Consider the following 14,453-nt stretch of genomic DNA (forward strand, 5'->3'; position numbering starts at 1 on the left):
ATGGAGACCTTAAATGGCTATCTTTTAAGCTCTGCTAGTATTAATGATTTTTCAATTTCTACCTCATCGCGATGCTTAAAATTTTCATCTGAAAAAAACGTCTTAATAGTTGAGATGAGCTAAAAGTGAAGCATGACAATGCAGACATCATGCTTGCTAGATGGGCCAAGTTAGTATCTGATAGACAATTGCTAAAATACAGACCGCAGAGGTTGCCGGGAAAACTGGATAATGTCATCATAGCTATGTCTTCTGGAGTCGATTCCTCCGTAGCGGCGGCGCTATTTGCTGGTGAATATCCCAATGCTCGAGGAATTTACATGCAAAATTGGTCCAAGTCGCAGTCTCTGACAGATCCAAAAGATGATCCTTGTTATGAGAGAGATTGGAAAGATGTGGTCAAAGTTTCAGAACACTTGAACTTACCTGTGGAAAAGGTCAATTTTGAGCAGGACTACTGGATCGACGTGTTTGAGCCCATGCTAGAGGGCTATAACAAGGGCTGGACGCCTAACCCTGATATCTCGTGTAACAAGTTTGTCAAGTTTGGGAAACTCATACAGCACTTAAATTCGAAATATGGGAATGACAATTATTGGCTTGTGACAGGCCATTATGCAAGAATAATGGAAAGCGAGCTTGACAAAGAGGCCCATCTTCTGAGAAGTTTTTACCCCCAAAAAGACCAAAGCTACTACTTATCTCTGGTCGATCCCAAAATCCTGTCGAGATTATTGTTCCCTATCGGTCATTTGACCAAACCTGAGGTACGACAGCTCGCTAAGGAGATTGCCTTGCCTTCTGCTAACAAACCTGACTCCCAAGGAATTTGTTTCGTTAACAACTCTCAGCATGGTAAATTCAAGAATTTCTTGGAGCACTATTTAGTCGAGTCAAAGGGCGATATAGTTACTCTCGACCAAGGCAAAAAGCGAAAATGGGGAGAACACAAGGGTCTCTGGTCTTACACCATTGGTCAAAAGATCGGACTATCAATGCCACAAGGAGACCCCAAATACGCCGGTACTTGGTACGTTAGCGAGAAGCTTCAGGACTCCAATGAGCTAGTAATTGTCCATGGCTCCAACAATCCAGCATTATACAAGGATACACTTCAGGTGCAAGATTTCACCATTCAGGGAAACAAGAAAAGTCTCCTTAAGTCGCTAATGCACTCCGCAGTACTCGAAGGTCGACTTACAATGCAGTATAGATCGTTGCAAGAGCCAATTCCCATCACTGCGTTCGACCTTTCGGACAAGAAAGTACTGAACTTGAAACTCACCGCCAAGCAGAGAGCTATGGCACCGGGCCAAAACTGCTGTCTATACATTGGAGATAGAGTTCTGGGCAGCGGAACCATCAGAGAAGTAGCATAGTTAACCAACAACTCTTGTATATAGATATATCCATTAGCGAATACCACGTGATTTCACGCGTAGCTCTCATTGTGGTGAATTAGCAGCACTTCTCACTAAGAGAATTATTGAGAAGTCTCAATTGTCTTTCACTAGAGGTTCAATTGACTTGTTTCTGATGGCCTCAACCACATAGACGTACGACATTTCATCAATGGGATTTGAAAAAGAGCTTTTGGTTGCCACTCAGGCCGTTCGTAAGGCATCTTTGTTGACCAAGAGGATTCAATCCGAAGTGATCGCTCATAGAAATTCGACTACAATTACCAAAAGTGATAACTCTCCAGTCACTGTTGGGGATTACGCGGCCCAAACCATTATTATAAATGCCATCAAGACAAATTTTCCAAATGACAAGATAGTAGGCGAAGAGTCCTCTGATGGTTTAGAAAATGCATTTGTCTCTGAAATACTCCGTGAAATTAAAGAAAATGACGAGGTTTTCGAGTCCAAGTTTGCTGGTCACCAGGAGAAAAGTCTATTAGTCAATGAGACTTTTCCATTGGAAACAATTCAAAATGTGAAAACAATTATCGATTATGGCGACTATGAAGGTGGTAACAAGGGCCGTGTCTGGTGTCTGGATCCTATCGACGGGACCAAAGGATTCCTTAGAGGTGAGCAATTCGCTGTTTGTCTGGCTTTGATTGTTGATGGAACTACTCAATTAGGTGTCATTGGATGTCCCAACCTATCACTAGAACAGTACGGGGGTAAAGATTTACCAGGTTACGAACCTTTTGGATACATTTTCCGTGCTGTCAGAGGCAATGGGGCCTCGTACGCACCAGCTGCAGCAGCTACACCTGGAACAGAAAACATCTGGCAAAAAGCTCACGCAAGAGAATTAACTTCCACTGACGGCATGGTATCATTAGAAGGTGTAGAAAAGTCACACTCTGCTCACGACGAACAGTCCATCATCAAGGAGAAACTCGGTATCAAAAAATCACTACATCTGGATTCTCAGGTGAAATATTGTATGCTAGCCGCAGGTCTTGGTGACGTCTATCTACGTTTGCCTATCAAGCTAGAATATCAAGAAAAGATCTGGGACCATGCCGCTGGTAACGTTATCGTTGAAGAAGCAGGTGGTATCCACACAGACGCATTGCAAAATGTCCCATTAAACTTCGGCCAGGGTAGAACACTAACCACCAAGGGTGTCATTGCATCCTGCGGACCCACTAATCTTCACAAGCTAGTGGTATCCACTTCTAGCGACGTAATGAAAGCTGCCAAACACTGATTTTAGACGTCAATTTAAGGTTATTTAAGTTAAACTTTTTAGTTACCGTCATCACAGCACGCGCTTCTAGCGAGTTTCGAACGGCTATCGTTTTGATTCGCCACTTTATTTTTCATATGGTAAAAAAGCTTTGTTCAACTTACAGTCAAAAAGGTCTGAATTTCAACAAACAAGTCATAGGTTTCAAAGGCTGTAAGAGCTTACTGTTGGCTTCTATTCTGTACCCAAGCGTTCAAGTTATCGTTATTCATATCTTCGTGTGAGCTGAAGACAAAGTATCCGCAGAGAAGAGATCTCGAAGGAGCTGCATTCGGTTTAGTTGATAATTTAACTGGAATAAGAGGATAAAATTGAGAACGGGGCCAATTCGATACCAATAGGCTGATTTGAGAGAAAATTTCAGAATCGTTGATGGGAAGAATCACATAAGGAGAAAAAAGCGCTAGAATTTCCAAGAGAATAAAAGTATGGTAGGAGAGGTGTTACCGGCCAAGGTTCAAGTTCCGCACCAACTGCTCGACGTGAATACTACGACAGTAAATCAGTTACTCGGTTTGCCTGGAATGTTTTCCACTTTTGTTGCGAAAGATCTCAGAGGACTAAGGATACTTGCGCTTACGGCTTCATCGGCTTCTATTGTAGCCTGCACAGCTTCAATTTTCTTTCTGGTCAATATCGATAGACGCAAACGAGTTTTCAGACATGATCTTGTCTTTTTCCTGATTATATGTGATTTGGTCAAGGCATTGGTCCTAATGATATATCCTCTGGTGATACTGGTGCGGAATGACGTTTACGCTGACCCAAGATTTTTCAATACACTAGGATGGTTTACTGCCTACTGCGTAGAGGGAGCTGATTTGGCTATCTTTTTCTTTGCAATTCATTTCGCGCTCCTGATCTTCCTACCGTCGTGGAAATGGCGGCGTAGTGGATCGCGGAAGATGGAAGGTGGGCTTTATGGTGTACGAAAATATATCTGGCCCATTACTTCGTTGGTTCCCGTCCTGTTGGCAAGTCTGGCATTTATCAATTTCCAGTTACTCGACTTCGAAGAGCTGGTCAATGGGACAACGGTGATTCTCGACAACGACAATTACCACGTCCGTTATGATGCACGCCTAGGCGGCTACAAACCGTATAGTGCTTGGTGTTACCTGCCGCCTTATCCGGTATGGTATAAACTAGTTTTGAGCTGGGGGCCAAGATATTTCATCATCATTTTCATCCTCGTACTGTATATTTCCATCTATGTGTTTGTTAAAAAGGAAAGTAAGAGGATAAAGAGACACTTGTATGATTTTAGAGATCAGCGAGCGGAGGAACACATTGCTGAACTTCGAGCAAAATCAAGATGGGAACTTCTCAAGATAAGACTCTTTCGTTTTTTGGTTAAACCATTCGTTCAATTTCTTTTGAATTTAAAGAACTTTCTTTCCTTTAGTTTTGATGAAAGTTCTGTTCCTACAAGTGGAAGAAATAGTATGACTTCAGGAGGTTCCTTTTATGCGACCGACGAAGGAGCGTCTTTCGATCAGGTGCCTAACATCAGGGTTTCTCGTGCTCTTGATAGAGCAGGGACTCCTCCTGGTGAGGATAGTTTTACGAATAACGAAAGCTCACAAGCTTCCAAAAGTGGAAATATTCAATCTGGCACCTTGAAAGAAAACGATGACTTAGACTCACATAATAATTTACATGGCCATACTCCACCGATACCTGGTAAGTTGATGCCACCCAATGGCAACAGTCATCGTTTTTCTCGTTGTATTTCACCGATTCAAACTCCTTCGGTACATGACAATCGAGCAGCTGAAAATGAACATGAGGGCGAAGTACCACAAGCAAATAAAAGTGATCCTCGCAGAGCTTCCACAACTGACGTCAAGCATGTCCAAGCCACGTTCCAAAAACAGACCTATGCGACGATGAAGCGTCGAAGAGCCCAAATTCAAAAAAACCTAAGGTCCATTTTCATTTACCCATTTTCCTACATTGGCATATGGATATTTCCGTTGATTGTGGATATTACACAATATAGACACGAAATCATACACGGGCCAATAGTTTGGTTAATTTATATTGCCACTCTTGCCCAACCTTTGAACGGTCTAGTGGATACTCTAGTGTTTGTTTACAGGGAAAAACCTTGGAGATATTCGTGGTCGGAGGTTCAGTTTCGGGAACTGTTAGAGGCCTACTCTTTACGTGATAAAATGGGGGAACAAGATATCAAGGAGCTTTACCACAGTGAGCTTGGAAAGAAGGGGTGGTACTATTGTGGAAGATTCGACAGGCTTTGCTGCTGGAAGCATAAGCCACAATGGTGGAAGCGAGCAGGTTGGTATGTTTACCGGTCTCTGTGTGGTCTCATACAAAACAAATACGACTTCGAGGACACCTGTGAGGATCTTCCTTTAGATTGTAACTACGATTCGAAAGATTCTTGGACATGCTTCAATCTTAATAAATTGCGCTGTGAGCAACATGAGAGACAATTCTCATTCCCATCAGATTCGACAACCGGATCAGGACCTGTTCAGAGCCGGAGAGGAAGCGACAGCAACATCGATTACGTAAGGGTTCCAACCTTCTGGAGATTCATTCATCTCTTACCAATGCTAAAAGGTATTGATTTAGATGAACTTGACCGACAACTACGCCAGAAAGCGATAGATCATGATTTTGTGCTACCTGGGTTACATTTTGCCTTGAATAAAGATACTGATGGCAGACATGACCTGAATAGGACGTATAGCAAGCCAATTTTCAAACCTGAGTACTCTATCAATAATGAGAAGAAAGCCGCTAATAAAACACAAAATGGGGAATCAGCTCGAGCTCATCCGGCTTCGGCACATGTGCATTTGGATGTCAATGCTGATTTTGGCGACACTGTTAAGAAAGAGCCTGCTAAATATTTTGAAGAAGGCGACACTCAGAGTCACGGCAATGAGAGTGATAAAGATAGGATAGGAATGCTGGCATTCTTGAATGGCCCAACTAATTAATGTATTCAATAAAAAATTAATTGTATTTAATATTATTCAGGCATCACTTTAAACCTAATTTTTTTGAGAAATCAAAGGCTCTCAAAAAAAAGGGGAGACCTAACAACATAAGCTGTAATCAAGCAAGAGGGTTACCAGTTGCGTTGATCACCAAATTAAAGAATGAGCAATATGTGGAGAGTTTACGTTACGACATTTAATTGTGCTAAAAAGTTTCCATTTGAAGAAAACGAGGCCAAGACTGCTATACTGAATGAAATAGTACCGCAAGCTTTAGAACATGATATTTACGTGTTTGGTTTCCAAGAATTAATTAGTACTTGGGAAGCATCGTTTCCGAAAATGATTGCACCTAAAATACAAGATTTGGTAGATCTCACGCTGAAGTTTATCAATCGCCATGCTTCAGGAAAGACATTTCGTGCGGTTGGCAGCACATCTACCGGTGCTGTTGGGCTCATTGCGTTTGCTGACGAAAAAATTGGTCTGAGAAAAGTCTCCTACAGTAACCTCAGATGTGGATTATTTAATTCCAGTTTGAAAGGGTCAGCTTCACTATGCTGCACTCTTCAAGGACAGAACAAAGAGCAGGAAACCTTTACCTTCATATGTAGTCATCTCAACGCGAACGAGGGTCCCGAGAATGCAGAATTGAGAGTAAGCAATTATGCCTCCATTATGAGTGCCTGCGCAACAGATTTCAGATTAATGCCTTTCAAGACATCTCATATATTCTTCTTTGGAGATTTAAACTTCAGAGTAAATGGTTTACAGGATACTGTGACCGATTTTTCAAATATAGAGAATATCAGTAAAGTATTGACGAACCACGAGGAACTGAATAAGCTTCGGAAGGAGAAATTGGTGTTCGATGGTTTTGATGAAGGACAGATTAGCTTCTCACCAACGTACAAGTACCAAGTATCCCAGGAAAAAGAATATGACGGTAGAAGAACTCCCTCGTGGTGCGATAGAATTCTATTCAAACAATATCCGAGGGATAGTTTCAAGATCCTGTCGTACAATTCAGTAAGCAGGACTTCTCATCTGCAATTTACAGATCATCAAGCAGTCACACTCGACATAAAGGTACCTTCTATGACGTCAGGAACTGAACTCAAGATACCGACAACCGTTCCATCGTCTCAGCAGATTTTTGTTGGTGATATTGCAGACACTCTGATCGGCTACGTTGGATGGGCACTCACGAAAAACATACACTACGGTATCATTGCAGCCCTAGGCTTGATCATCTTTTACACTCTCTTGTGAGTGTTATGTAACTCTGTACCGAACCATTTATGACTATTAATGCTCTGTCGTAGTGAGCTTGAGATCGCTTCTTGGTGAAAAATTCATCAGAAACGGATAATACTGCCTATATTTGAAGACAAGCGTCTTCGGCAAAGCTTACTGTGCTGTTAAGTCAACATCACCCTGTTGGCAAGTATATGCTCATCAGGTTTTTGAGATCTTTGAAACCACGATATCGACCAAGAATGTGTAGTAGAAATCTTTCAAAGGTACCATCATCAAGCGAATGCAATACATCAGAGAATGGTTCTGAAGCCTCGAGTACCTTCGATGACCATTTACAAAAAGAGCTAGAGCATTTCAAGCAAGTTCAAGAAGCAAGAGCAAAGAGGCAGAAGAATAAGAAACCCGGAAGGACAACAGAGCTCCGCGATGAAGCCGGATTCAAGTTGAGATTAGCAGATACGAATCAAAAGAGACATAAACAAGCTGATCCAGAGTATGAAGTTATTATTGATGGGCCATTAAGGAAGCTTGCTCCATACTATTATACTTATATGACGTTTTGCAAATTGAGATGGAGAGACAGAAATCTATTGGAAGTTTTCGAGAGCGAATTCAGAGACAGAGAAAAAAGCTATTACAAAAAGACAATTGCCAGTGGCTCTGTTCTTCTAAATGGCGAGCCAGCTAATCTTGACAGTATCATACGAAATGGGGACCTCATTACGCACAAGATACATCGCCATGAACCGCCAGTGACGTCGAAGCCCATTGGAACGGTTTACGAAGATGATGATATCCTCGTTATTGATAAACCATCAGGTATTCCAGTGCATCCCACTGGTCGCTATCGCTTCAATACTATAACCAAGATACTGGAAAAACAGTGGGGCAAAGCTGTGCATCCTATCAATCGACTAGATCGTTTGACGAGTGGTCTGATGTTCATTGCCAAGACACCAAAAGGAGCAGATGAGATGTCTGATCAAATGAAAGCCAGAGAAGTCTCGAAAGAGTATGTCGCTAGGGTTGTGGGCGAGTTTCCCGTCGGGGAGCTTTGCGTGGAAGAACCGCTGAGATCAGTTGAACCCAGATTGGGACTCAACGCCGTTTGCAGAATGGAGGAGGAGGGAGCAAAACATGCCAAGACTATTTTCAATAGAGTGAGTTTTGATGGGCAAACAAGTATCGTTAAGTGTCGCCCTCTCACGGGTCGGACCCATCAAATTCGTGTCCATTTACAATTCTTAGGTCACCCGATAGCAAACGATCCTATATATTCGAATGTCAAGGTCTGGGGTCCCAGTTTGGGTAAGGGCTACATCACTGATTTCAAGGACATCATAACCGAGCTTCATGAGTACGGACGGACTAAGTGTGCCGAGAGTTGGTATGAACCTAATGCCCAAGGTGAAGCTCTACTTGAAGAAAAATGCCCAGTTTGCGAAACTGACTTGTACAGCGATCCTGGGCCAAATGATCTTGACCTTTGGCTACACGCCTACCGGTACGAATCACTGGAGGTTGACCCAGCTACCAACAAAAAAAATAGGAGTTATCGTACACAGCTGCCTTTATGGGCTCTAGAGCCGCATAGAAAATACATGGAACTAGCATTGAAAGAAGCAGCTAAATGTGGTCCAACCACAACTGCCTTCAGTGTCGGCGCAGTGCTAGTAAATGGAAGCGAAACACTCTCCACTGGATATTCAAGGGAATTAATAGGTAATACGCACGCTGAGCAGTGTGCATTGGAGAAATATTTCACTCAAGTTGGTGCTAGAGAAGTGCCGGAAGGTACCGTTCTGTACACTACCATGGAACCCTGCTCTTTCAGGTTGAGTGGCAACGAGCCTTGCGTCCATAGGATACTGGCGCAAAACGGTAACATCAAAAACGTTTTTGTTGGAGTCATTGAGCCAGACACATTTGTTAAGAACAATACAAGTTACGATATCTTACTCGGCCAAGGAATAGATTACATTCAAATTCCAGGCTACGAAGAAATCTGCAAAAAGCTTGCATTTAAAGGACATGAAAGTGCACACTAAAAATACTCATCTTGCAGTCACTACATGGACAAAAGGCTGGATCATTGGAGGCTCTTTAACATCATGTTGATCATTTTATAGACGGTCCATAGCGTAATCTTTTCTAACGGATACTGAAAAATTTAAAGATTTTGTATTACGGTCGATTAAGAAACAGGTTACGAAAGTCAAAGTAGTGTAAAAGACGTCTAAATCCAACAGGCAGCAATCAATTAAGATCAATTGAAGTTCTAATTACTTGATTGACCATTATGTCAAAAAAAGAGGAGCTAAGAGTAAGAGTATGCCAGTATTCGGTAGATCAAATGAACAAACACAGTTCCTTGAGGCCTTGAAACTCTACGAATCTAAGAGTTACAAAAAGTCAATCAAGATTTTGGATGGCACTCTGAAAAAGGATTCTGCTTTTGTGGACGCTTTGGCGTTAAAGGGGCTTGATCTATTGTCTCTTGGTGAAAAATCAGACGCCGAGAGCTATGTCAAAAACGCCCTCAATAAGATAGAGGGCACCACTGCTTCACCAATCTGTTGCCATGTCCTTGGTATCTATATGAGGACTACCAAAAAATATGCTGAGTCTGTTAAATGGTTTCAGGCCTCTTTAAACAATGGATCCACAAATCAGCAGATTTACCGAGATCTAGCTACTTTGCAATCGCAGATTGGAGACCTAAAAGGTGCATTAGTATCCAGGAAAAAGTACTGGGAAGCATATTTGGGGTATCGCGCAAACTGGACAGCTCTAGCGATAGCACAGGACATCAATGGTGAGCATCAACAGGCAGTGAACACGTTGTCTCAATTTGAAAAGTTAGTTGAGGGTAAACTGGTGAAGCAGAGATGTACGAGACACAATGAATGTCTAATGTACAAGAACGAGATAATGTACAGAGCTGCGGGAAACAACAAAGAAAAGCTTCAAAATGTGCTAAAACACCTGAACGATATCGAGCCAAACGTTTATGACAAATACGGGTTGCTGGAAGAGAAAGCCTCGATTTATATGAAACTTGGCGAATTGAAAGAGGCTTCCAAAATTTACAGAACCTTGATTAAAAGGAATCCGGATGACTTTAGATACTACAAACTGCTCGAGGTTGCACTTGGAGTCCAAGGTCACATCCCTCTTAGAAAGGCCCTTTATGAGAAGTTGCAAAGCTTTTACCCCAGAAGCGAGCCACCGGTGTTCATTCCTCTGACTTTCATTGAGGATGAAAAGGAACTGAGTCAAAAATTGAAGGATTACATTATCCCACAGTTACAACGAGGTGTTCCTGCAGCCTTTTGTAACGTAAAACCTTTGTATCAGGCGAGAGCGTCTGTTGTTCCATCGCTTTTGGAACAAATTGTGGTCGATTATTCGCTAACGCTTGATCCAACCAAGGAGCCGCTACCTTACATTTGGACATGTTACTATCTTGCTCAACATTTCCTACATCTCAAACAGTTCCAAAAATCTCAAGAGTTTATTGACAGGGCCATCAAACACACCCCAACTTTGGTTGAGCTGTACATTTTTAAAGGCCGTGTGTTGAAGCATCTAGGCTTACTGGAAGAAGCGGCCGAAACTCTTGAAGCTGGAAGAAAACTGGACTTGCAAGATAGATTTATCAATACAAAGACGGTGAAATATTACTTGAGAGCGAACAACATCGAAAAGGCCACAGATATTGCTTCTCTTTTCACCAAAAATGATGACTCCGTCAATGGTATTAAGGATCTCCATCTTGTTGAAGCAGCTTGGTTCATTATCGAGCAAGCCGAGGCCTATTACAGATTGTATGTTACTTCCTCACGCAAATTGCAGAATTTGGTCACAAAAGCAGAAGAACTAGAAGCTAAAGAGGATCCCGAGGTCGAAGCCCTCATTCGCGACATAAAGATCGAGGAATGGGAAACAAAAAAGAACCAAGGATTGGCTCTTAAAAGATTTCAAGCCATTAGTAAGTTTTATGATCAATTTGAAGACGACCAACTAGACTTCCACTCCTACTGCATGAGAAAGGGAACCCCAAGAGCATACATTGATATGTTGAAATGGGCCAAAACCATCTACACCAAGCCTGTCTATGTGCGTGCTCTGAAGGGAGCCTTCAAAATATACTCGAAATTGCACGACAACTCAAAATTGACCGAAGAGGAAGATATCTTCAGCAGGATCAGCAAGTTAATGAAGAGGCATGCGAAGAAAGCAAAGAAGGAGACCTCTACGATTAACAAAGGTAAAAACGAGGAAAAGAAACAAGTATTGGCTTACCCCGAAGCTGATGATGAAGATGTATTTGGTACTGACTTGTTGAACACAAAGGAACCACTAAAAGCTTTTAGCGAGACTTTTTACAGCAAGTATTCTGAGCAAGTTACTGAGCTGGAAAAAGACTATCCACTTGAATTTAACTTCCAATACAGGAGCGGAAAGCTGGCTTTGTGTCTTGCCGCACTCTCCAAATACACTAAATACCATGGCCAAAAATGCGGTCTCGCTGGCGCTATGGCAATTACTCTACTTTTGTCCACTAAGGATGAAGCGTCCTTCGATGTTATTGGTAAAAAAGTAGCCATTAAAGGTTTAGAAAGTTTGTTTCCAGAACTCCCATCTAGCGAGAAGGACAAAGAGGAGTTTGATTGGCTCAACTACTTCACAGAAAACTTTAACGGTCATGATTTAAACGCTCTTTCATTTATTTACGGCTACAAGAACCTTTTTGATAGCTCGAAAGTGAAAGAAATGATTCTACAAGAACTGGCCAACTGTGAGCCATTTACTCAGAACGCTGTTCTACAATACAAATTGTAAATAGATAGACGTAGGTTCAGTTCCAACATCAAGTAGCACACATTTTTCATATTTCGCTGTGTTGAAGCTTGTAAAAGAAAACGCTTAATTAAGGCGGAGGTTTCTGATAAGAACATCAAAAGAAGAAGAACAAACCAGAACAGATATCGTTGTCAGTTTGACCTGACAATATGACATCAATGCGGGGCTCAGTATCTTCATCAGTGACCTCTACAGCGAGCAATCAGCTCAGCAGAGTAGATAGGAAACGCCGCGATAACATCAACGATAGAATTCAACAATTGCTCACAATGATCCCTAACGAGTTTTTTCAGGACTATTACAAGAATTCAAGTTGTACGGATTCCGAGTATGGCTCTGGAGACACACCTAGCTCCGCCACAACCCCCAAACCGGGCACAAATGCAGCGAAGATCAAAGGCACAGGCACCAGAGATGGGAAACCAAACAAGGGACAAATATTGACGCAGGCAGTTGAATACATCATGTCCTTACAAAACGAAATCGATTCCAAGAATCGGGAAGAAGTGGAACTTATCTTAAAAGTGCAAGACCTGAGCAAAATTACAGGAACAATAGTCAATGATATCAACCTAGAGAACACCAGCGCAGAAATGGCCCTTGCCAAGATCGGAGTGGGCAGTCTAGCGGGAGAAATTGCACAGGACGATGAACAAGGTCAACTAGACTCTCAAACTGCACTCCCCGCCAATCCGCAATACGCCAACCCAAAGATCAGCAACTTCGAATACGGAGGATATTCAGAGTATGGAGACGGCATCTAGGTCTCAAACCAAAGCCCACCAACGCTCAATCAGAGGTCTGATTCAGTCATCTTTAAGCTCATCGCTGGTTCCTCATAGAGTACGATGACATTGTTCTGTTGGTTCTTCAAGACTTTGAAAAAAAACCACGAAGCAACTTGAAGGCAGCAGTTGAGGGACGTGTCGATAGGGGCCCCGGAAAGCAGTTGCAAAGAAAGGAAGGAGCTGGGTACTCAATGAGCATTCCCCAAGCTATGAGCAGCCATGGGATATTGGACAACAAAAGACCTTTTGAAGGGGAAGATGATGCGGTCTCACGTGGTGTATCGGAGTCGCACTCGCAGCAGGTCTCTAGTGGGACAACCGTCGATGGGAATGGCGTAGAGGGCTCAAAGAAACCTAAACTGACTGAAAATGATGAGGACATGGCTCTTGAGGTGCCTGCAAAGGGTGATGAACTTCAAGAAGTGGTGAACGAGTATGATACGAGTGGGAATCAAAAGATTCTGGGAGACGCCGAAGGTTTGAATGGTAGGTCTGACGATGACGTGCTGACCCCAATTACACCTAATAGACCTGTAAGTATCGGCAAGGACAGAAAAACTGGGAAGTACATTTTCTCTTCAATAACCAAGGATGATTCGCTCAATGCAAGAATGTTTTTAAAGTATCATGGATTGAGGAAATTTCTTGATACTTATTTACCTGAGGAATTGAATTCTTTGTATCTCTATTTTCTCATTAAACTGTTAGGGTTCGAGATTAAAGATCGTGAAATGATTAATGCGATTCATAGCTACGTCGAGTCCTCACCTTCACCCGATGCTGATTTGACTTTCACAGCCGTTGAGGACCCATTGGAAAAAAGACATGCAGTACGTTTGATTAAGGATTTACAAAAGGCAATCAACAAAGTATTATGCACAAGATTACGATTGTCAAATTTCTCCACAGTAGACACTTTTGTGAAAAGGTTGCAAAGTGCGAAGAAGATATTGGTTTTGACTGGCGCAGGCGTTTCCACGTCATTGGGTATCCCTGATTTCAGATCTTCTGAAGGTTTTTATTCCAAGATTCGTCACTTGGGGCTGGATGACCCGCAGGATGTTTTCAATTATGATATATTCATGCAGGACCCATCGGTTTTCTACAACATAGCTCACATGGTTTTGCCGCCGGAAAACCTCTATTCCCCTTTACACAGCTTCATCAAAATGTTGCAGGACAAGGGCAAGTTGCTAAGAAATTATACACAAAATATTGATAACCTGGAGTCCTATGCTGGTATCAAGGAAGAAAAGCTAGTACAATGTCATGGTTCCTTCGCGACTGCATCATGTATTACTTGTCATTGGAGACTTCCTGGTGAGAAGATCTTTAGCAATATCAGGAATTTAGAATTGCCCCTATGTCCTTACTGTTATCAAAAGAGAAGAGAATTTTTCCCTCATGACAATGTGTCGGATGGCGAAACTGACAATGCTAATAATAATCTAATAAATGCAGCAATGAAATCCTATGGTGTTCTTAAGCCAGACATCACATTTTTCGGGGAAGCTCTGCCATCAAAGTTCCATAAGACGATACGCGAAGACATATTGAAATGTGATCTTCTAATTTGCATCGGTACGAGTTTGAAAGTGGCTCCCGTCTCAGACATTGTAAATATGCTGCCTGCTCATGTGCCACAAGTTTTAATTAACAGAGATCCAGTTAAGCACGCAGAGTTTGACTTGAACTTGCTCGGCTTTTGTGACGATGTCGCTACTTATGTTGCTCAGAAATGTGGCTGGGATATACCACATGATAAATGGGATCAGCTAAAGAAGATGAATTTTGATTGCAAAGAAGATGAGAGAGGTGTATATAACGTTTCGGCATTACTACCATCATAGCATATATTAAA

General features: G+C 42.1%; 8 protein-coding genes across 8 annotated transcripts; all 8 read left to right on the plus strand.

Moving 5' to 3' along the window:
• Positions 1 to 149: 149 nt before the first annotated feature.
• Positions 150 to 1,379, plus strand: SLM3 (tRNA-5-taurinomethyluridine 2-sulfurtransferase; the record flags this gene model as incomplete). Its single annotated transcript, XM_003681211.1, has 1 exon — positions 150 to 1,379. The coding sequence occupies one exon, from the start codon at positions 150 to 152 to the stop codon at positions 1,377 to 1,379; it is 1,230 nt and encodes a 409-aa protein (XP_003681259.1).
• Positions 1,380 to 1,572: 193 nt separating this feature from the next.
• MET22 (3'(2'),5'-bisphosphate nucleotidase) lies at positions 1,573 to 2,667 on the plus strand (the record flags this gene model as incomplete). The annotated part of the gene is made up of 1 exon (XM_003681212.1): positions 1,573 to 2,667. The coding sequence occupies one exon, from the start codon at positions 1,573 to 1,575 to the stop codon at positions 2,665 to 2,667; it is 1,095 nt and encodes a 364-aa protein (XP_003681260.1).
• A 467-nt stretch (positions 2,668 to 3,134) lies between these two features.
• Positions 3,135 to 5,678, plus strand: GPR1 (Gpr1p; the record flags this gene model as incomplete). Its single annotated transcript, XM_003681213.1, has 1 exon — positions 3,135 to 5,678. The coding sequence occupies one exon, from the start codon at positions 3,135 to 3,137 to the stop codon at positions 5,676 to 5,678; it is 2,544 nt and encodes an 847-aa protein (XP_003681261.1).
• A 162-nt stretch (positions 5,679 to 5,840) lies between these two features.
• On the plus strand, positions 5,841 to 6,950 carry INP54 (phosphoinositide 5-phosphatase INP54; the record flags this gene model as incomplete). Its single annotated transcript, XM_003681214.1, has 1 exon — positions 5,841 to 6,950. One exon carries the CDS (start codon positions 5,841 to 5,843, stop codon positions 6,948 to 6,950), a length of 1,110 nt encoding a protein of 369 aa, XP_003681262.1.
• Positions 6,951 to 7,129: 179 nt separating this feature from the next.
• Positions 7,130 to 8,986, plus strand: TDEL0D04680 (uncharacterized protein; the record flags this gene model as incomplete). The annotated part of the gene is made up of 1 exon (XM_003681215.1): positions 7,130 to 8,986. One exon carries the CDS (start codon positions 7,130 to 7,132, stop codon positions 8,984 to 8,986), a length of 1,857 nt encoding a protein of 618 aa, XP_003681263.1.
• A 283-nt stretch (positions 8,987 to 9,269) lies between these two features.
• On the plus strand, positions 9,270 to 11,783 carry NAT1 (peptide alpha-N-acetyltransferase complex A subunit NAT1; the record flags this gene model as incomplete). The annotated part of the gene is made up of 1 exon (XM_003681216.1): positions 9,270 to 11,783. The coding sequence occupies one exon, from the start codon at positions 9,270 to 9,272 to the stop codon at positions 11,781 to 11,783; it is 2,514 nt and encodes an 837-aa protein (XP_003681264.1).
• A 179-nt stretch (positions 11,784 to 11,962) lies between these two features.
• Positions 11,963 to 12,568, plus strand: RTG1 (Rtg1p; the record flags this gene model as incomplete). Its single annotated transcript, XM_003681217.1, has 1 exon — positions 11,963 to 12,568. One exon carries the CDS (start codon positions 11,963 to 11,965, stop codon positions 12,566 to 12,568), a length of 606 nt encoding a protein of 201 aa, XP_003681265.1.
• Positions 12,569 to 12,783: 215 nt separating this feature from the next.
• SIR2 (NAD-dependent histone deacetylase SIR2) lies at positions 12,784 to 14,442 on the plus strand (the record flags this gene model as incomplete). The annotated part of the gene is made up of 1 exon (XM_003681218.1): positions 12,784 to 14,442. The coding sequence occupies one exon, from the start codon at positions 12,784 to 12,786 to the stop codon at positions 14,440 to 14,442; it is 1,659 nt and encodes a 552-aa protein (XP_003681266.1).
• Between the last annotated feature and the right edge of the window lie 11 nt (positions 14,443 to 14,453).

This window comes from Torulaspora delbrueckii, chromosome 4 (assembly GCF_000243375.1).
Source record: "Torulaspora delbrueckii CBS 1146 chromosome 4, complete genome".
Classification (NCBI taxonomy): Eukaryota; Fungi; Ascomycota; class Saccharomycetes; order Saccharomycetales; family Saccharomycetaceae; genus Torulaspora; species Torulaspora delbrueckii.